This window comes from Engystomops pustulosus, chromosome 7 (assembly GCF_040894005.1).
Source record: "Engystomops pustulosus chromosome 7, aEngPut4.maternal, whole genome shotgun sequence".
Taxonomy (NCBI): Eukaryota; Metazoa; Chordata; class Amphibia; order Anura; family Leptodactylidae; genus Engystomops; species Engystomops pustulosus.
Window position 1 is genome coordinate 131,985,058 of NC_092417.1, and position 23,133 is coordinate 132,008,190.

A 23,133-nucleotide genomic window follows, 5' to 3' on the forward strand; every position below is an offset into this window, starting at 1 on the left:
CCAAAGGTGAAGCTTTTCCTTCCAAACTTGGCTGTTTTTTTTTTTTACATGGATGTTAGTTTGGTGCATTTTTTATCAAGCAAAAGCCAAAATTGAATTAAAAAGGAAAAGGAAAGAGAAGTGCATTTTATAGTTTTTACATTCTCTTATTGGTTTTGACTTCGTATAACACATCTGAATCATGAATACCCAGATTTCCCAAAATTTGGAAAATAAAACAATACCTATATGATTTACCCCTAATCGGGTCTTTCTTTGCTTGGCTGCAGCAAGAATGTGCCAAGTGATCAGCTTCATCTAAGTAAAAGCACAGCAAAGAGTACTGAAGGGACGTGACTGGAGATGTAGAGGGTGAAAGGGGCCAGTAACCACAAATCTGTATTCTACGGAAGGAGGGGTGAATAAAATTAAGATTTTTGGTTTTTCTTCGTTAAAATGTTTAATGCGGCACCTGAAGGTTTTGTTCACTCAAACAATCCTGGCAGTAGAACCCAATGTACATTATTATATTGGATGTTGAAACAAGCAGCAGGCAGGACTAGAGTGCTCGGGAATAGTGGGGCTTACATATTAAAAGGTTGCTTCACTCATTCTGATGCAATTGGATTTTTTTCTCCAGGCCTCTTCCAGTGCCATAAGGTTTGACCTTAAATATGCTAATTAGGGTATCTACTCTCAGGAGGGCTGCTGCAGTTCAAGACCACCCAAGTAGGATCAATAGATCTCAAAACTAACATCAATGTAAATGTTCCTTTTACAACAACCACCGCCTTACTCCTGATAGATCTTAATGATCTCCCTCTTAAGGTCCAAAACATAACATCTCACATTTTAATGGCTACAAAATTAGCAATCACTACACTCTGGAAGGACACTAGAAGCCCCAGTCTAGGGGAAGTGATAGCACACATCAACAGAACATACAGTCATGGCCATAAGTTTTGAGAACAACATAAATATTATATTTTCACATGATCTGTAGCTTTTATTGACAAAATGAGTTAATGCAGCAAGTCAATATTTGCAGTGTTGACCCTTCTATATCAGGACCTCTGCAATTCTCCCTGGCAGCTCTCAATCAACTTCTGGACCAAATCCTGACTGATAGCAGTCCATTCTTGCACAATCAATGCTTGCATTTTGTCACAATTTGTTGGGTTTTGTTTGTCCACCCGTCTCTTGATGATTGACCACAAGTTCTCAATGGTATTAAGATTTGGGGAGTTTCCAGATCACCAAACTGCTCTTGGACGGTTGGGAGAAGTTGCACTTTTAGGACAATCTGGTACCATTCTTTATTCATGGATGTGATTTTAGGCAAGACTGTGAGAGAAACGATTCACTTGGCTGAGAAGCAACCCCACACATGAATGGTTGCAGGGTGCTTTACCGTTGGCATGAGACAAAACTGGTGGTATCGCTCAGCTTGTCTTCTCCGAACAAGCTGTTTTCCAGATGATTCATCAGAGAAAATGACTTTACCCCAGTCCTCAGCAGTCCACTCTCTGTATCTTTTGCAGAATATCAGTCTGTCCCTAATGTTTTATCTGGAGGGAAGCAGCTTCTTTGCTGCCCTCCTTGACACCAGGCCTTGCTCCAAGAGTCTCCGCCTCACAGTGCGTGCAGATGCACTCACACCTGCCTGCTGCCATTCCTGAGCAAGCTCTGCAATGCTGGTAGCCCGATCCCGAAGCTTAAACACTATTAAGAGACGGTTCAGGTGCTTGCTGGTCCTTCTTGGGCACCCAGGAGCCTTTTTGGCAACAATGGAACCTCTCTCCTTGAATTCCTTGATGATGTGATAGATTGTTGACTGAGGTGCAATATTTCTAGCTGCAATACTCTTCCCTGTTAGGCCAGTTTTGTGAAGTGCTATGATGACTACACGTGTTTCTTTAGAGATAACCATGGTAAACAGAAGAGAAACAATGATGCCAAGCACCAGCCTCCTTTTAAAGTGTGATTCTTACTCAATCATGACAGATTGATCTCCAGACCTGTCCTCATCAACACCCACACCTGTGTTAATGGAGCAATCATTGAAACGATGTTAGCTGCTCCTTTTAAGGCAGGCCTGCAATGAAGTTGAAATGTGTTTTGGGGAAGAAAGTTCATTTTCTAGGCAAATATTGACTTTGCAATTCATTGTTAAGCTGATCACTCTTATAGCATTCTGGAATATATGCAAATTGCCATTATAATACCTGATGCAGTAGACTTTGTAAAAATTAACATTTGTATCATTCTCAAAACTTTTGACCATGACTGTATGCCTATGAAAATCTATACAAAACAAATACAGCTCCTTTTTCTCACTATGGAACATGTGGTCAAAAATCACATACTTTTCTTAATAAATACCTGGAACTACTTTTGAATAAAAATCCGCTCAAGGCCTCTTGTTACCTTTGTTATCCTTTTTCTTTTTTTGATGTTTTGTTTGCTCTCAACTGTTACAACTGGGGAGATTCCCCTAGGCCGTATTTTAGTTACTTAATTACTGGATTTGCATATACTCATCTGAAATTGTACGGATTAAAAGATCTAACAATATAGTTAAATAGCAGAATATTATGTCACCTTATTCTACTAATCTGTAAATTGTCCATCACAGATATTTTGGAAATCTTTGCCACAAAAACATATCTATGTAAATGTATGTAAATCTTTTTGGTTGTTAAAAAAAATAAAACGCTCATAAAAAAAAAGAAAAAGGAAAACAACAGAAACTATAGATTCAGAATTCTCCCTAACATAAGAGAATAAGTATTGGTGTTTTTGTTCTTTTATTACAGTTGCCGATTTTGGACAAAACTTTTATATCTAAGGAAAACGCTTTACCTTTTTTAATAGATTGTAATCTATTAGATGAGCCGATTGTCTGACCCAATCTATTGCATTATAAAATAATAAAGAAGATTTACAACAAGGTACCATTCAAACTCTTTAAACCTCAACATCCACTTTAGGGAAGAGTGAACACAACCTTAATGTATTGGTCACCTTCTGTAATACCTTCCACTTTGTAATATCTTTAAATATTACCCAGACCACAATGAATATAAATTATATTTCCTTAAATATCTGTGCTAGCACATTGTTGTGTGGAAAAAATCATCACTTCTGTGCTTGAGAATTATTCTGCAGAACCCATATTTTTAGCTCCAGTCAACCCTTTCCCATCCATTTTTAAGAATACTTTTAAATGATATGAGCTCATTTTCCTAATCTAGAGCCCAGACATTTTCACAACAGGCAGAAAGAATGACCTTTCCACTTTAACAGAAATAAACTTGGCACTCAGCCTGTTGAGGAGGTTTTAGATATGAAGTTTGAAGAACTTGGATTTATTGTAGCAACCAGTACAAGTGTGATTTTTACACTTTCCCTTCACTTCTCTCCAAGCCCAGAACAACCATTACATACACACTCTCAATGTCTATGAGACTGCTCTCCCTGCGGTTTCCTTTGTTTTCCAGTGCCCTCTTCAGGTCTCGAATCTGTTCTCCTAGTTCTGGATTTAAGTCAAACTCGGCTGGGTATTCCGCTATCCAGAACCTGCAGATACAAGAGATGAATATTGTGTTATATGAGCAACTGATTTAATTAACTAATAGCAGTAAATGTGGACCTACCTGACAAGGTGACAGATTCGTTCTTTTTCTGTATTATCACCAGCCTCAGAAGTAGAGAAATTGGTCAAGGAAAATATATTTTGCACTTACGCACTTGTATGAAAGGAAAAATGTGTGCAATGTAACACTTCACATACTGTCCATGTTATATTAGGAGCATATGTTATAAAAGACATTTTTTTATAAAATATATATAGAACACCAGAAATATATAAGGCAACACATGAAATAGAATTAAATGTCTTTGTTGTAGGGAAAAAATATCAATAGGTCATAAGATATAAACATAAAAGACGGACAGATCCAGGGGACCAGAATGTCAACTGTGACCTCAAAATAGAATATTCCTCTCCTTTAAGGTTAAACTAACAGTTGATTCAGTAAACCATCTGCCATTGCCTTTCTCTGGATCAACCTTTAGATATTACAGGGCTGAATGTCTTCTTATTGTGTTTCTTATTTGAGATAATTAAGATAATTTTACAATTGTTTTTAAGAGGGGTCAGTATTATTTATTATATGTACAATTAGGCTCAAAAGTAGACATCTTTAAATAAACCACTACCAGTATGTTGTGAAGCAACTAAACACCTTCCAGGTCATATTTCTTTCATGGCCCAGCGTGGTGGCATCATCCAGAGAATCAACTTTGAAGTCTAAATTTTTGGTATAAAGTCAAGAAGGCAGTTAGTTTAACACTGAATTCAAGCTTTACCTGCCTCAGAACAACCCTTCACTTTAATTGATGGCCCTGCACCCAGAGACATCACTAACCACATCTTCTGTAGTCTGGTGCATGATGTAAGTCACGGGAAGAGGTGTTCAGATGCAGGGAGAGCTTGACTTCACTGTTAAGCTCTCCACCTACATGCAACCAATTCACATCTCACTTCAAAGCTGATTTTCTGGGTGATGGAACCATGCTGGGCTATGAAAGAAACATGATCTGTAACGTGTAAAGCTGCTAGACAACCGACTGGTAGTAGTTTATTAGGCCAATTTCTGATGAAAGGTTCCCTTTAAAGTTATTTATTGTAGAGAAATATTCACATTTATATTGGTAATATATAATATAATTGGTGATTAAACAACTGTACAAAGGATAGCTACAGCTCGGGCATCCCCCATTAATGTGAGAAGACTCCAGAAACCAAATACTGCATTCAGACAATAACTAATGAAGATCCAAGACAAGGCAATAATCAACAATATAAACCCCAGAGCAGGAAAAAAATAATAATACAGACAAAATAATAAATATTTTTTTGAATCAAATACCCTTACTCGTAAAATTCCGGTGCAGTTGCATAGTTGCATTATCATAACAGGATTTCAATATGACTTGAATACACAGCTAGAACATATACATAGATGAAAGCAGCTAGTACAAAGTTGCTCAATCATTGCAATAACAGCATCTTACATGAAGGCTGAGAAGGGATGATGCCTCAGATGTCCAGCCCAGCCATGGTCCCCAGATTCGCTCAAATTTTTCATTTGCTTTCCGTTTACAATAAACACTTTTTCTAATCTTATGATGTTCTTCAATTTATTAACATATGCCTCTAGCCCTGGTGCACAGGGGTGAAGCTAGCCTGGTATAACATTCTACTGATACCAATAGTTACTCAATCCTCCAGATATACCAAGTATTGGTAGAAGCAGTCGTGCGCGAGATGGAATTCCTCTCTTGATTGATAAAAGGATGTCTAGATCTTGAGATACCCAGAGCAAACGGTTTAAACAATAGATCCCCAGATCTAGCAAATGATGGAGATCATCGGTTCAGGCGCAAATACAGGAGACCCCAGAGAAGTCAAATACTTGAGACCTCCAGATAAAGCTGGAGAGGCCGAGAGCAGAAAAATAAATAGCTAAATACTCACCTTTTCTGGCATCCTCTTCTCTCACTCTAAACCACATTGCAGGTTCTACTGTGCTCCAGGCACCACTCTACTGTGTGTTCTGGTGCTTTGTCGGCATCGGAACGCAGAGCGTTGCTCAGAGCAGGAGAGGACACAGGAAGGGGTGAAAACTACAAGTACTTACCATTCCCAAGTCCTCTCTTCCTCTAAGTGCCAATCTGCTCAGGGTCCTGACAACAGTTTATACAACCAGAGATGAAACAGTGGTAAAGAACCTGGAAGGATTGTGTACATCTCAGACATATTCACTGCTACAGTCTGGTGAGCAGAAAGTAAAACTATTGCGGAAAGGTTCTCTGTAGGTCATAAGGGGCATGCTTTGTAGCATGCTCTGTGATTTGGGATAGAAGCATGGGGGTAAAAGGAGAGGGACAGAAAAAATACTCATTCTACTGAAGCAGAAGCTACTAATGGGCACTGACAGGTATCAGCTACTGTAGCTCCTAAATAAATTATTGTACTTGAATAGAGCCCAGAGGAACAGCCCTCCCGTTTGTAGTGGTAGGCACATGAGTGGGTCAATTTGCTGATTGGGCCCAGATTAAGTTCCCTCTGTTAGTATCACCACTGGCTGCTACTCAAAGTAAACAGGTTTACATTTATAGACAATTTACAGCAATAAGCAAGATATCTAATATTTTGAAAGGATATAGAGCAAAGAGCTTCTTGGCAAGATCCCCAGATGGGATGTACCAAGGGTGCATCATGAGAAACATTTGAACCAGTTCTCGATCCTTAGGATTTCCATCTGTGTCTAAAAGAAAGCAGACAATATTATTAGATTACTGAAGGCCCTGTGAACAGTCAGTTTGAACCATTAAAATAAGAACTCCCACAAAATGCTTTATTCTGCAATCTATTAGAAATTGCATGATGTTAATAGTGATATAGTCCTTCTCGTGCTTATTGGGGAGGTGTTCACTAACCCTTCTGGTCCTGAATATCTCCTGCCGTTAGTAATAAGCCTCTTAAAATAACACAATGGGCCACAACAATTAAACTGGCTGCAACAATGTTTTGCTGTAGTTTGCACATAAATACATCTGCAAAGTGTTTGCATCAGTTTTGTGTCGTGGCTGCAATATACACCTAAAGTGATGTTACCACTGCGCACCACATTTATTTAGAAAGTCCAACTGAAAAATTAGAGCTATATGGATCACACGTATAATATCCACCAGCAGTTCACAATTCACCAAGATGTTTGACATCTTTATGAAAAGGTAGTCCAGCATGCAGTGCTAATTTTTTCATCAAAATCTATTAAATTTGCAATAGAGGCTTCAAATAGGATGTGGACATGAACTTCCATTCATGCTATTTCATTAAAACTCTACTGACAAAGCACATATACCCTATAACCCCTTCACATCTCATGATGGCTCCATATCTACTACTATACATCTTACACATAGATCACATGGGTAATGCAACTCTATCAGCACCAAGAAGAAAGTTACTCCACACTGCCACAGAGGTGCTAAGATTGTTGTGACCAGAAAGAACTCAAAATCAGGGCAGTGGTACTGATGCCAAAAAAAAAAAAAAAAAAAACTATGGACAAATTGATGTTTCTGTTCCTCTCACCTCCAAATTATCAGCAAGTAAATATTTCCAATACTAAAATGTATTTCATTATGGAATACACAAATTAACTAACACAAATAATCTGATAAAAAAATGAAAAAAATATTGCCATAGCTCTTTGGTAAATGCCGTATTCATATGTAACACGAAAAAATACAAGCCCTAATAAAACACATATTACAGAGAAAATAATAAAAAAAAAAAAAAATAAAAGATTCCCATGGCTCCTATGTCATTTTTGACCGTGATCCATATCGCGGATCGCGGGTGCACCATGCTCCTCTCCGCTGCCCCGGCGACTCACCTCTCCATGCTCCCGCGATCCCTAGGCCGCGCGCCTGGCGGTGCATCATGATTTAAAGGGCCAGTGCACAGGTGATTGGCGCTGGCCACTTCCGGGGCTGCATTTAATTCGACCGCTCCCATCATTCCCCGACGGATCTTCAAGCCATTTCCCTCTAGAGAAAGCCCTCCTGCTTTCCTATGTCTCCTATGTTCCTGTGTAACCTGTGTTCCTGATCCATGTGCCAGCTTCTGTGCTTCCTGACGCGAGTTCTCCGGCTGTCTCCCCAGGTACAGACTGTCTCCTGCATTACTACCTTGGCTGCCACCACAGGCTAGTCGCATCTGTGGAACTACCTTATGGTACCCCGAAGCCTGCTTTGCAGCGGGCTCTTCTGAAGGACAGGTGCCACTTAGACTCTGGTCCCAGGTGTCGGCTAGTACCATCTCCCGCGGTGGTCCAGAGGGTCCACAGACACACAGCCCTGACATTGACATCAGCCCACAGAATATTTTTACCAAGTTAATTATACTACTTGTTTAGTTGGGCAAAATGAAATTGATATGTGTATATGTTTTTGTTTTTAAATTCTTTTTATCGGTGGTTTGTATTTTCTTAGCTCAAGAAACATTGTACATCCATTACAACACATTGCAAAAAAAATTTTTTAAAAGGGGTCTGCCTATGAAAAAAAATTTCAATCCGCAAGTGATGTTTACACATTAAAGATCATTTTTAACCCCCTTACTTTACAATTTAGGCTGAATTCACACGAATGTATCCATTTTTCCAGCACGCTGGTGAGGATTAGGGGTGACCCTCCCCTCTCCATAGAGTTGCATGGCGTATGGATGTGCACACAGGGAAAGATGGTACGGTGCCTCACATATGTTGCTTCATGCGGCCATTGCTGTCTATGGGCAAGCTAGTGGTCGTATACATGCCCCTCTTACGTTCATGTAAATGCAGCCTTACACAGTTTTATAGCTGTTTTAGCTCCTACCACTCATAAATGGGGGAGATCTCTGCTGGGGACATTTCATTAACCGGTTAAGGACCGGGCCCTTTCCCGTTTTTTCATTTCCATTTTTCACTCCCCACCTTCAAAAATCTATAACTTTTTTATTTTTACACGTTTTTTGCATAACAAATTGCACTTTATAGTGATCGCATTGAATATTCCATGCCATGTACTGGGAAGCGGGAAAAAAATTCCAAATGCAGTGAAAATGGTGAAAAAACGCATTTGTGTCGTATTCTTGTGGGCTTGGATATTATGGCTTTCACTTCACGCCACAAATGACGCATCTAATTTATTCTTTGGGTCAGTACGATTACAGGGATACCAAATTTGTATAGGTTTTATAATGTTTTCATACATTTACAAAAATTAAAACCTCATGAACAAAAATTTTTTTTTTATTTTGCCGTCTTCTTGTGCTTATAACTTTTCCATACTTCGTTGTATGGAGTTGAGGGTGGTGTAATTTTTTGCGACTTTTGATGATGTTTTCAATGATATTATTTTTAGGACTGTACGACCTTTTGATCACTTTTTATAGAATTTTTTATTTTTTTTTAAATGGCAAAAAAGTGCCAGTTTTGACTTTGGACACGATTTTCCGTTACGGGGTTAAACGCAGTGAAAAACCGTTATTATATTTTGATAGATCAGGCATTTTCAGATGCGGCGATACCTAATGTGTTTATGATTTTTACTGTTTATTTATATTTATATCAGTTTTGGGAAAGGGGGGTGATTTGAATTTTTAGGGTTTTTTATTATAATTTTTTTTTTCAACTTTTTTTTAATTTTTATTTTTACTATTTTTCAGACTCCCTAGGGTACTTTAACCATAGGTTGTCTGATCGATCCTACCATATACTGCCATACTACAGTATGGCAGTATATGGGGATTTTACTCCTCATACATTACAATGTGCTGATAGCACATGGTAATGAATGGGTTAACCCGAAGTAGCTTCGGGTCTTCGTGAGACCCGAAGCTACCATGGTGACGGATCGCCGCTCCCCGATGACGTCACGGGGAGCGGCGATCCTCGGAAAGATGGCGGCGCCCATGCTTTGCCGGCGGCGATCAGCAAGAAAACACCCGCGATCGGTGCCGGCACCGATCGCGGGTGTTACCGGTAAGCCTTTGCTGCAATATGCAGCAGAGACTTACCGGCTATGGAGAGGGCTCGGCCCGCGAGCCCTCTCCATGCATCGGAACGCGACCGCCGCCGTGAATACACGGCGGGCGGTCGCGAACCGGTTAAAGAAGGGAGATTTCTGTAAAGGAGGGCTCTTCTGTGGACATTTCTATAAAGGAGGGCTCTTCTGTGGACATTTCTATAAAGGAGGGCTCTTCTGTGGACATTTCTATAAAGGAGGGCTCTTCTGTGGACATTTCTATAAAGGAGGGCTCTTCTGTGGACATTTCTATAAAGGAGGGCTCTTCTGTGGACATTTCTATAAAGGAGGGCTCTTCTGTGGACATTTCTATAAAGGAGGGCTCTTCTGTGGACATTTCTATAAAGGAGGGCTCTTCTGTGGACATTTCTATAAAGGAGGGCTCTTCTGTGGACATTTCTATAAAGGAGGGCTCTTCTGTGGATATTTCTATAAAGGAGGGCTCTTCTGTGGACATTTCTATAAAGGAGGGCTCTTCTGTGGACATTTCTATAAAGGAGGGCTCTTCTGTGGACATTTCTATAAAGGAGGGCTCTTCTGTGGACATTTCTATACAGGAGGGCTCTTCTGTGGACATTTCTATAAAGGAGGGCTCTTCTGTGGACATTGCTTTAAAAGGAGGCTCTGCTGTGGACATTTCTGTAAAGGAGGGCTCTTCTGTGGACATTGCTTTAAAAGGAGGCTCTGCTGTGGACATTTCTGTAAAGGAGGGCTCTTCCGTGGACAATTCTGTAAAGTGTGGCTCTGCTGTGGACATTTCATTAATGAGGTGCAGCTGCTGTTGGACATTTTATTAGACATTATGGACATGGTTATATAAGTCTTGGATTATATGCAAGTATTTGCTATATGAAATTTTTTTTTTCATAGTGAAAAGGCCTGTGGACATTACAGGTGTGGGGGGGGGGCGGGGGGGAGGTTATAGGAAAAGGAGTATTAGGCTAAGTTCACACTAACGTCTGCATATCCATTCTTTATCTCCGTTAAAAAAAAAAAAAAGGATAAATGATAAATAAAGATAGATAAACTGACCGATGACAGTGTCCATTTAACTGATACCCTTACGTTTCTTGGTTAAAAACAACGACACATGTTTTTCAGTTATAGACAGTATCAGTTTTTTTGAAGGATCAGTTCTTTTAATGACACTTTACTTTCACTTTCAATACATTGATCTATAGCTTCTATAATTTGCATATCTATCCATCTGTCTTTCCCTGTAGCCATCAATTGGTGTCTAATTTTTACCTACCTATCGATCTTGCTTATCTATCTATCTATCTATCTCATCTCTATCTCTCTGGCTAGCTTTTCGATCTACCTACCTATTGATCTCTTATTTCTATATGCCTACCTATCTTTCATGCCTACCTCACATTTATATATAATCTATCCATCATCTCTTTTTCTATTTATTTATTATTTCTTTGTATATCTGTCTATTATCTTCATCTAAAAAAAAAAAATGTAAAAAACTGACACTATCTGTCCCATTGACTTCAGTTTAAAAAAAAACTTAATGTCATGCGTTGTGGTCTGTTTGGCATCATCAGTTTTGGATCAGTTTTTTTTTTTCAAACAGAAAAAGTACTGCAAGCTCTGTCTTTTTTTCCGTAAAAAAAACTGATCCAAAACGGATCACTGTACAACTGATGACAATGGATAACACAAAAATTTGCATGGATTTAAATGGGATTTAAAACTGATGCGTTGAATTTCATTTTTTTACTTTTCTAGACAGATACTAGTGACGGAAATTACAACCGTAGTGTGAACAGAGCCTTAAAGGGGTATTCTCATCTGGGCATTCACATTCAGTTTCACTAATCTTCCATATATAAACATTTCTTCAATTGGATGTTATTAAAAAAAATGTTCCTGTGTGAAGATAATTTCTCATAAATGTAGTCATATGGTCCCTTAGAAACAGTATAGCTTCCTCGGATATGACCACCCCACACTCTGGCAGCATTGGCCAGACTTGCGCTATAGAGTCCTGCCTGAGCACCTGGCTTCAGCGTTCATTACCATCAGGACGGCTGTGGGACATGCAGTAACTCCCGGACATTTCATATACAAAAACTTTTTGTTTATTTGTGCAATCACTCCAGCAGAGGTGGCCGTATCCGAGGAAGCTATCTCGTTTCTAATGGACAAAATGACTACATTTATGAGAAATTATCTTCACACAGGAACATTTTTTTTAATAACATCTAATTGAAGAAATGTTTATATATGGCAGATTTATCAAACTGAATGTGAATGCCCAAGCGAGAATACCCCTTTAATGTCCCCTTTTCCGTAGCCCCCTTCTTATATAGACTGACAACAGTAAAAGCAGAAGTATTAGGCAGGGCTACAGAAAAGGGAGGAACTGTAAAAAAAAAAAAAAAAAAGTATGGGCACCGGTGGTGCTGTTGGGCAGGAAAAATAAGGCCTCAGGGCAGAGGGGGAGTTCAGCTGCAGAGCGCACAGAGGCTGGGCCAGCCAGGTGTAGCAGTTAGGGATTGATATTGGCTCTCTGAAATTGATGGGTTATAAGAGCAGGTTTGAAGTTCTTTATTAAATTACTTCTATCAACAGTACAAGATTAAGCATAAAGAGTAGCACTTAAAGGGGTTTTCCCACGGAAGAAAATTCCCACATCTCAATCCCCTAGTGATGTTAACACAATAAAGATCATTTTAACCCCTTACTTTACAATTTTACTCAGTATTATTGCTATTTTAGCTCCTATCACTCTCTATGCTGCTCTGTGCAAAATCCCAGGGTGAGAGCAGGGTGTCACAAAACAGACACATTACTACTGATTTATCCATCTAGTTCTCTGGGGTGACAATGTGGTTAGATTATCAGGGTACAAAGTGTATCTAGTTTCTGACATTGTACTAACACACTGACACATAGACAGAGAAATGAGACATCAGAGATGATGAGATGCCTTTTGCACACACAGCTTTACTACATCTCACAGATCATGAGATCCATTAGATGCTTATTAGACACACAGCTCTGCTATATCTCACAAATATGTGCCTGCCTGTATTCCCCTTCCCCCGATCACTTATCTCCTTGTAGCTTGTTGTTTGCAGCCTCTCTCTGCTCACAAGTGCTGATAGGCTGTGAGTCAGTCAGTGTCTATGATCTCTGTGCAGGGGGAGGGGCTACAGCCACACAGCAGAGACAGAAACTCAGCTCCACAATCTTATCCAAGATGGCTGCCTGACCCAAGAGAAGTTACAGGGTCGTGTCTAGGGGAAACTGAAATTGTCTCTATCAGGACTGATAGAGAAAGGTTGGACTTACCATATAAACTTGAGTATTAGCCGAGACCCCTAATTTTACCATCAAAAACTGGGAAAACTTATCGACTCGAGTATAAGCCGAGGGAAATGCATTGGTCACAGACCCCCCCAGTATGTATACAGCCTGCCCCCAGTAGTATACAGCACTGCCCCCAGTAGTATACAGCACTGCCCCCAGTAGTATACAGCACTGCCCCCAGTAATATACAGCCAGCCCAGCATTAAAAGAAAATAATAAACTTATATACTCACCCTCTGGTGGCCCCGACCTGCAGCGCTGCTCCCCCGATGTCCGCGCGGGTCCTCTTCTGGCTTCGGTGCCCGTCTTCTTTCTTCTCTAACTTCGTGCTGGGCCACGCCATTGTTCTCCCCGGATGGTGCCTAGTATGACACGCCGCTGCTGACGTCATACTAGGCGCCACCTGGAAGAAAAACATGGCGGCACCCAGCACAAAGTTAGAGAAGACAAAAGACAGGCGCGGAAGCCAGAAGAGGACCCGCACGAACATCGGGGGAGCAGCGCTGCAGGTCGGGGCCACCGGAGGGTGAGTATATAAGTTTATTATTTTTAAAATATTTTTTATCACTGTATGACTTATGTATGACTCGTGTATAAGCCGAGGGGACGATTTATATACACGAATATATACGGTATATCTGCAAAACACTGCATTATTAGAGAATGTGTTATTTTCTTATGCTGAGTATTTATAAGAAATTTGTCTTCGTGGGAATACCCCTTTAATTCCTAATATCAGGGCACATGTTGATTTGGACGCTGGGGGGAGAAAAAATGGTGTGTGGGCATGTATGGTTTGTATTCAAAAATTCATTAACAACAATTACTCGCATGCAAAACCTCTTGAATACAAATTTAAAAGTGCAAAAAATAAATACATGGAAAAGATCCCAAGCGACTTCAGCACTGACTGTCAGTCAATTGAGTAAGCACATATCCTAGCCCACATCACAACCTAAAAACAAATCACTTTTAGCTAAATAATTGCATTACTAGCAAAATATGTCCATGGCGCTCTCTACTATTCTGGTGCAGCAGAACGACAGTTTACAAGAAAATCTTCTCCAACTAAGCAGAACAATTTCACTGCAGGCTATGGGGAGTTACAGTAAATAAACTTAATGAAGGGACTAATAATATCATATCAACTCATTCTCCTCTACTTCACTTCTGATGGATCCCATCATGACACTGTCCTAAAATTCTAGAAAAGGAACACAAGGCGGTAACCGAAATAGAGATGCTCCTCTTCCCCTACCCACATTACATTTACAAGCGAGTTAAGCACTTGATGTCCAGTAGTATATTCAGCTCTTAAGGCTTCAATATTGTCTGCAAATCATGGTCCACAACTAGGATAGAAGTAGGTTTGTGCAACTACCTAAAACAAACACACACACACCATGACAAACCGCTATAAATAAATTCATCCCTCTGGGCAGATACACTAAACTAATATATATCACAGATACCCCAAACCAGGGGAGTAACTAGGAGGGGCTGGGTCCCATAGCAGATTTTTGCATGGCCCCCCCTTCTTTTTTTTTTTTTTTTAATTCTATACATATTTTTTCACACACGTTTATACTATCACACACATCCATACACTCATTTATATACTCACACATTGTCCCAGATTTATTAATGTGTTTCTGGAGTACATAAATACATTGTACATACTGCTTGCATATGTATTTTGTAGCGTTTCTGCCGGTATTGTGTACCGGCAACACTATGGGGCAGATTTATCAAGCAGTCTGAAAGTCAGAATATTTCCAATTGCCCATGGCAACCAATCACAGCTCCCCTTTAAAATATTCATGAGCACTGGTGAAATGAAAGCTGAGCTGTGATTGGTTGCCATGGGCAACTGGAAATATTCTGACTTTCAGACTGCTTGATAAATCTGCCCCTATGTGCCCTGTAAAACAATGCCATGCACCTAAATGAGCTTACCAGTGCACATTCGCTCCGGCCACCCCATTTATATTGGCAAATCTGACCTAATTGTGGCACAAGCCCGATAAACTGTGTGCACCAAAAAAAAACCGGGTGCACTAAATTTATTCACATTTTTGCGCGTACAGAGTCCGACAGATTAATGAGGACCACACTCCGGTCTTTATTTATCTAGCTCAATCTGCACATTAGTGATTCCAATTGCACGTAGTCCATTCACACGGGCTACAACCGCGTGTTGGAGAGGAGGAGGAGGGGTGAGCACTCCTCTCCATAGAGAAGCGAATGGCTGGCGAAATATAGAACACGTCCTATATTTTGCCATGTACAGTCAATGGTGGGGTGAGACAAAGTGTGCTCCCTGCACAGCGACCAGGCACCATAGATGTCACTGGGGACCAATATGTGGCAAATGGTGCAGTTGCATATCGCTCCCCTTTACATTCGTGTGAATGAGACCTTACACACATACATACGTTTACACTCATGTGCACACATTTATATATGCATCATATACTTAGACATACAATATATACTCGCCATATATACACATACAAAATAAACACATCATATACACACATACTGCTTATTCATATAGACACAAATACAGCATCTACATACAAGACAGACCAGTGGGCCACAGAACAGACAAGGCTGACGGGTGGCCCACACATCGGGCGGCCAGCCTACGGACTGGGCGGGTAGGAAAAAGGCGAGATGGACAGGTGGGACACAAGCGAGAGGGACGGGCGAAACATAGGCGAGAAGGCGGAGAAAAGATAGACGGAGTTATGCCACTGCCCCAAACTTTTACATACTCTCAACGATTCCCATCTTAATGCAGACCCCAGGCCAGACTGTATAAGATGTATAAGACTGTGTTCACACATGGTGTTTGCCTTCCATTTAGATATTTAAGGCAAACCCCAGTGGGCGGGCCTCGCATATGCTGTTCCATAGAGTTGCATGCGATCGGTGACCTGCGCTACTTAATGATCACATTCACTTCCATGGAAATACATATCTGATCAGACTGAGGCCCACCCACAGGGTTTGCTTTGCTTTTAAAAACGCAAGACAAATGCCATGTGTGACCGCCGCCTAAGAGCTGTTGACCACGGGCGAGTGCAGTAAGTGGAAATCGCTCTGTGCACTGAAGAGATCTACTGACCCGAACCTCTAATCACTGGAATGAACGGACATGCTGAGTTCATTCCAGTAAACAGAGATTTAGGTCGGGAGATCCCTTTAGCATACAGAGCGAATTTCACAGACTGCACTCGCTCGTGGCAAGGGGTCTTAACTCCTTAATGATGCAGCCTGTTTTTAACTCCTTAATGACGCAGCTGGTTTTTAAGTTAATGCTCAGACCTTTTTCTTAATATTTGACCAGTTTCTCTTCCTGTGGTAATAACTTTTCAACACTAAGATATCCTTGTGATTTTGAGATTGTTTTCTCGTGAGATATTGTAGTTTATGTTAGCATTATCATTTCGGTGATCAGTTTCTTTTTTGGGGGTAAAAATTCAATAATTTAGGAAAAATTTGATAAAAAATAAAAAATTTTAAATTTCAAATGTTATACTTTTTAGACAAAAAGCCATACCACAATTTTTTTTTTTTAAAAAAACCTTTTGCCATTGGTCTTATTTTTATTTCCATAATTTGTTTTACATTTCCATTTTTTTTTACGGATCTGAGAAGGTTTCAAGTTTTAGTAGCAACTTCTCAGATTTTCAAGAGATTTGAAAAATGCTAAATTTTTAGTGAACAATTCAGTTTGGAAGTGCCCTACAAAGGTGTATGTGCTATATACCCCCACAAGTAACACCATTTTATGAACCCAACATCTCAAACTATTCAATTCAGCATTTGAGAAGTCTGTTAACCCTTTAAATCTTTCTCTGGAAGCAAACAAAAATGGAATGAAAATTTTGAAATTTCAATTTTTGAATAAGATTATTTTCATTTAGCAAAATTTTTGCCCTGCTTCTTCCGAGTACAGCAATACCAGGACATGTGGATGTCTACTGCTCTTTAGTCGTACAGTGATGTCCAGAACAGAGTTTGTACCATTGGGTTTTTGGAAGCCCAATTTGACTGCAAATGTTTTGTGGTGGCACAGTGTACTTGAAGAGCCCCTGAAATAACAGTATAATAGAAAACTCCCAAAGATGACACCATTTAGGAAACTAAACCCCTCAAAGTATTTATTTGGGGTTGGGGGGGGGTGGTGATAATTTTCACCCCCAAAATGCTGGCCAAAATCTAATGCAAAGTAAATTGTGCAGAGTAAAAGATGCATTTTTATCTCAAAAATGTCATTTCAGTGCCTAATATATTGTGCCCAATCCATGCCACTTTAGACAAACACCCCAAAAATCATTCTGCAGGTTGTCCCGAGTACGGCAATGCCACATATGTGTCAATAATTGATAGGCTGGGCACAAAGCAGGGCTGAGAAGGGAAGGAGCGAAATTTTGCTTTTGCAGCTCCGTTGTTACACATTTGGATTTAGAGTGCCATGTCATGTTCGGAGGGCCCGTGACAGGCTGGGCACACGGCAGGGCAGAGAAGGGAAGGAGCGAAATTTTGCTTTTGGAGCACCCTTGTCACTAGACTGGTGTTGGGGTGTACCAGTACAATAGAAACCCCCAAGTAGTCACCCCATTTTAGGAAAGGGCACCCTTCAAAGAATTTATCTAGGGTTGTATGAACATTTCACCCCTGAGATGCTGGGTCAAATGTAATACAAAATGATGGGGGCAGTGTAAAAATTGCATTGTTTTCTCAAATGTGCCAAAGTAGGAAGAAATGTATTCAGCCCAACTCATCCCACTGTGGATAAACACCCCAAAAATCATTCAGTGGGTTACTTCGGGTATGGCAATGCCCCATGTGTAGCAATAGTCTACATGCTGGGGACACAGCAGGCCAGAGAAGGGACAAGCAAAATCTAGCTTTTGGAGCACCCGTTTCACTAGACTGGTGTTGGGGTGCCCCTGAGGTACCAGTACAATAGAAACCCCCGTGTAGTGACCCCGTTTTAGGAAAGAGCAACCCACAGAACGCCTACTCCGCCACGCCTGCTCCTCCACGCCACGCCTGCTCCTCCACAATACCTGCTGCCATGCCATGCAAGTAGTGCTCGCATCCGATATCGGACGCTGAGCGTTATGTCACTGTGCTCAGCGTGCAATATATCGGATGCAGAGCCTCTGATAAGAGCCTCAGTTACAGGGTAAATGCCCACCTGTCACTGGGGACAGGTGATCAGAGCTGTACTGGGTCTAATTAAACCCAGCAGCTCTGATTAACCCCTTTAGACCCGGCAGTCACGTGACCGCCGAGTCTATGGAGCCGGCGGCCGCTCCGATCAGCTCCTCTATGCATCGCACTCATTCAGCGCGATGCACGGAGGAGCGGAGAATGGAGAAGCGGTAACGAACCGCATCTCCCTTCTCCCTAGGGTCTCCGGGTGCCTCTGACACCCGGAGACCGGGACCTGCTCCAGTGATTAGCGCGGGAGCAGCAGAGACTCCGGACCTGCACCCGCTGACGTCTAAAGTCAGCGGGCGAGCAGAAAGGAGTTAATGTGTCAGTCTTTAAGGCAGTGCAGAGTACAACTAAACAGTTCTCTGTTGCGCAAGATTAATCATGATTATGATTAATCTGGTGCAGTATGAGACTGATGAGTCATACTTCGCACCTCCTTTTATGGTGCGGTCACACGGTGTGTTTTCAGCTGTGTTTGGGTAGTTTGAATATGTTAGCTATGATAACATGCCAAAATGCATGTGTTTAAAAACGCACAAAAAGCACACCATGTGACCGCATGCTTAGTTGGTCTAGTTTGCTGCACCATAATATTGAAATTTCTGGCACACAGACTGAATTTTCTGGTGCATAGGCTATTTAATGGTGCGGCTTGCTCCATTTACTTTTTCAGATGATTCCAAAAACTGCCTAAAAATGGTCTACACCCTTGAATAAATGTGGTGCAGGGCATCACAGGGGCAAATGATTCCAGTTTTTTGGCGTATACATATCAATACTCCCACGGGACTAGGTACACATCTCTTCATACAGAAAAAGCCAGTTTTACTATAAACTATAATGGGGACATGGGGGAGCCATAAAAAGGCCTCCTGACGACAGGTTCTCTTTAATATAGCAGAGATTGGAATCAAAGAGCACAGGGCGGGCCATGGCCGATTGCATATGCGTTTCTATGGGAATGTGTGCGCTCGGTAACTAGCCCCTGTTGGCATACATTTAAACAATACAAGTCACCAGGGACTGCTTGGTGATCTAAAGTGTCTACATACAAACGCATATGCAATCAGACGTGGCCCACCCCCATGTGCTTTGATTCCATTTGGAAACGGTGTCAAAGAACAATCATGTGACGGCAGCCTTACGGTCAGGAGGAGAACTTTGCAGCATTCATGTGAATGAAACTGTAGAAGCATTTATAGCTTGTGATTCTGGCTGTTAGTCATGTAGTCTTCAGTTTGTAGCCAGATACTGTGTGTATCTGTAAATCCCAGAATAGGACATTGAGGAGGCTTTTTATTTTGTATTACAACCTTTTCTGTATTTTGTCATCTATTATACCTTTTTAATTAAATAAGCCTTTCTCCAAGTTTGCATTTTCAAGGAACGACTCTTAGTTAGAGCAGGTAGAAGGAAAAACCCACATATTACACTGGTTAAAGCTAAATTTTTATTTTTTGCTATAATGAATAAAAAAAAATAATAACAACAATAAATGCCTTTCTGGAAATCACATATGGACATGTTCATGTTCTTACCGAAGTTTTGAATGCATAAATTTATCATTTCATCAATCGTATGGCCTTTTTCAAGATCCAAGTTATCCATTTCTGTTGTTTCATTGACCGCAGGAAATATGCTGGAAGGTGAACGTCTGAGAGATTTGTAAGGAGAATGATCAAATCTATGAGACTGAAAAAAAAATGTGTTATTTTTACTTTAAAATTCAGACTTTATTTTAAACCAAAATACACAATAAGGTGTATAATGTAGAAATGAATGAGCTCCAAGTATCCTTGGTGAAGTATTCTGTAAAATCCTCTGTAAGAGAATCTGTTATTTCTTCTTCAAAAAGGTGAAGTACAAACATGCTGTACAATAAAACTACCCCTCCCAAATTTTGGGCAACCTCTTCTTCTCTCAGTTGTGAGCTGTCTGATGTATCTTCTTGTTTTTGTAGCTTACTTCCTCTGGCAACTGAAAGCCTACACAAATTTTCCCATGAGGCTTCTTAGAACATTAATATTTTTTAATGATAATTTGTTATAATTAGCAATAGTGTTTTCCATTACTCCAAGTTTTTTTATTAGTTTTTTACCCACATTTCACTCACCTAAAGGGAACCTTTTACTAATAAACCTATTGACAGATCCCCACTATGCTTACTATTGTCCACACAATTTACAGATACAAAATGCATACTTCCTATACCCAGAAAATGAACATTGTAAGCCTACCTAGCACCCTGACAGAAGGAGCTGTGAGATACAAGGGGCATGTGTTATTCATATGATTCGAATGAATAACTCACTGCTCCTTCAGACAGTGTGCTGGATTGGCTTAAGATTCCAATTTTTTTAACTAATTACATTGTGGGCAGTAGTTAGAATAGTGCTATGGGAACCCGTCATTAGGTTTATTAATGGAACAGGTTCCCTTTAATAGGACAAAACAGAAATAAGAAATATTAACTTCATATATCTTCCAAATACATTTATCACCAAGTGTCTTAAGGTCATCCCAAGAATAAGCATTTTAATGTCAACGGTTTACAAAATAATATTGTAAATATTATTAACATTATTAGTGACAATTTCGGTTCTAAAACAAATAATTGTGGATTTTAACCTACTTTAACATATTACCTATGGCCTCTTTTATCACTTTTTCATCTTGCATATCATACTAATTTCCTGTGTCTTGGTACATTATTTATAGGCAGCAGTAGCAGCACAATCTCGTACAGTATGCTTAACATTGCTAACAAGATTGTGGAATAATTTACAGGAGCAAACAAATAGTACATTCTCTTACACATTCTCTAACAATAAACAAAAGTAGCTGTATCCTTATTCCACATAATTAATATACAATGACAACATAATTGCATAATTAACAGGGCACTATAAACGTGTTTGTGTGGAAATAGCTTTCCTACCCCCTGTTTTGAATAGATTTTTCCTTCCTCTTGAGGAAAGTGCTAACAAGTAAGAAGACTTTGGAAGATCAAAATATTCTGCTGAGGTTTCAAAGATTGCTATGTATTGTGATATAAGATGTATGTCTCGTATGTTAAATTCAAGACTATTGTATCTGTGTTATTGCCATTGCATAGACTGAATAATTTATGTCCTGCTAGTTCCTTGCTTACTTGTCACGTGTTTTACCCGTGTGTTTATATCATAGATATAGGATACCTTTGGTTATAGGTGTCCGAATGTGTATTTATAAACTGGGCTGTTTTTGGTTTTATCACTTATGGATGGGTGATATTTTAAGTTAAGTGAAATAAAGGTTATGGGTCTTAAATGTTCACTGCCATGCTGGTAGATATTCTCAAATTACAGTGAACCATAGGATACACATCCTTGAGTTGGTTAATCCATTGCTGCTTATCTTTGGACGTGAGGATTAGCCCTTAAAAGGGTTAATCCTCACTTCCTATAGATCCACCTACCACTCGATCTACCTTTATAGGTAGATATGTGGTGGTATGTTCTCTTTAAGATTAGTTGTGGAATATTTAAGTCTGGAAGATAGATAAAAGACACCCTTCAGACCTTCACTGCAAACGGGCAACAGTTCTGTCCAGCTCCAGATTCAGAGGAATATTTAGTCAGCTACACCATGAGGGCGTTATCCAGGCCTCATTTACAGCCTACATATTGCTGGCCCTACTTCAGCCCTGCCTGCTACCAGATATTTCACTACCTACGATATTGTTGCTACTGTCCCTGTACTGAAATAAAGAACTGTGAGTTTGAGCCATGTGTCTACAAGTATGTTTCTGGACTTTCCATATTTATCATCATTGCCTCCCTGTTCCATCAACCCAGGACCATTATTAGTTATAGCTTGTTAGGCCTAGGTTCAGAGGTAGGTCACTAGCGTATTGCTGAAACTGGAACAAGGTAGGTATTTTTTTTAATTTTACCATTTAGAGCCCCGGGTGATGAAGGGAGTATTGAACAATCCATTTAATGATAACTGCTCCTCTGGGACCATCAATGTCAGAACGTGAACAGTAGGGGATTTTACTGAGTATTGTTTCTAATATTTATTTAACTTGTTCTGAGCCATTTGTCATTATGGTTCCTTAGCAGATAAACCTTTTAATAATACATTGCAGAATATTAGAAAGCTTCTAAGTACCACTTTAGCGTTTCAACCATTCACATTCCTACGGCTAAACAAACCGACTTAATACTAAATAATAAACGGAATTCTAATAGCACTGAGGATCTGTGAGAATAATTTCTACTGTAAAACTACACTGGCAAGAAGTAGCTGGTGTAAATTGTATGTTGTCATCTCAGCTGTCAGCTCTGGGAAATAGAACCATAATAACCAGCAATATAAGACAATCATGGGAGATCACTATGACCACAACAAAGAATTTCTAAGAAAAATAAGTCTTTACTTTATATTTCATATCATTAAGAAAAAGATACTCAATAAGGCCTCATTCACACAACTGCGATGGGGGCCATGATCTGTCCACACAATTTGCAGCCAGATCATGCCACCCATTGAGGTCTATGGCACCTGGTCACAGTTCAGTGAACACACAGTGGGGCTTATTTACTAAGGGTCTGTGCTACGGATTCCATTCGGACTGTTCATGGTATTCGGAATTTGCGCCACTGGAACAGGTATCTAGAAGGGATTGAGTCGCACGAAATCGGATTTTGGCGCAGCGGCGCCGGCTTTCATGCAACATAAATCAGGGGGTGGGCCGTCGGACTGATTCAGACTGAGCGCGGAATTCAAGATTAAAATTGTGTCGCAACCAATGCACTTACATGCACTGGGAAGAAGATGGTGAACACTGGCAGACCTGAGCGGGGCAGACAGATGCAGGATATCGGGCGCATTTGTAGAGCGGGCGCTCGTCTTTAAAGGAGAGGGGAGTGGTGAGCGCCACCTCCCTTTTCTACCCGGCCCTGTGCT

The 23,133-nt window shown here is 40.3% G+C and overlaps 1 protein-coding gene across 6 annotated transcripts in view; it reads right to left on the minus strand.

The window, feature by feature from the left end:
• The window catches only part of RASGRP2 (RAS guanyl releasing protein 2), a 135,629-nt gene that overhangs the window by 67,972 nt on the left and 44,524 nt on the right, over positions 1–23,133 (minus strand). For 4 of the 6 annotated variants that reach the window (XM_072117824.1, XM_072117823.1, XM_072117825.1 and 1 more), the window contains exons 2-5: positions 19,722–19,867; positions 6,212–6,314; positions 3,636–3,686; positions 3,427–3,558 (exon numbers count right to left, since the gene is read on the minus strand). In XM_072117824.1, the coding sequence (XP_071973925.1) occupies positions 3,427–3,558; positions 3,636–3,686; positions 6,212–6,314; positions 19,722–19,867 (432 nt within the window). Of the gene's footprint in view, positions 1–3,426; positions 3,559–3,635; positions 3,687–6,211; positions 6,315–19,721; positions 19,876–23,133 lie in introns of all 6 variants that reach the window. The other 2 variants (XM_072117828.1, XM_072117826.1) reach the window with 1 other exon arrangement.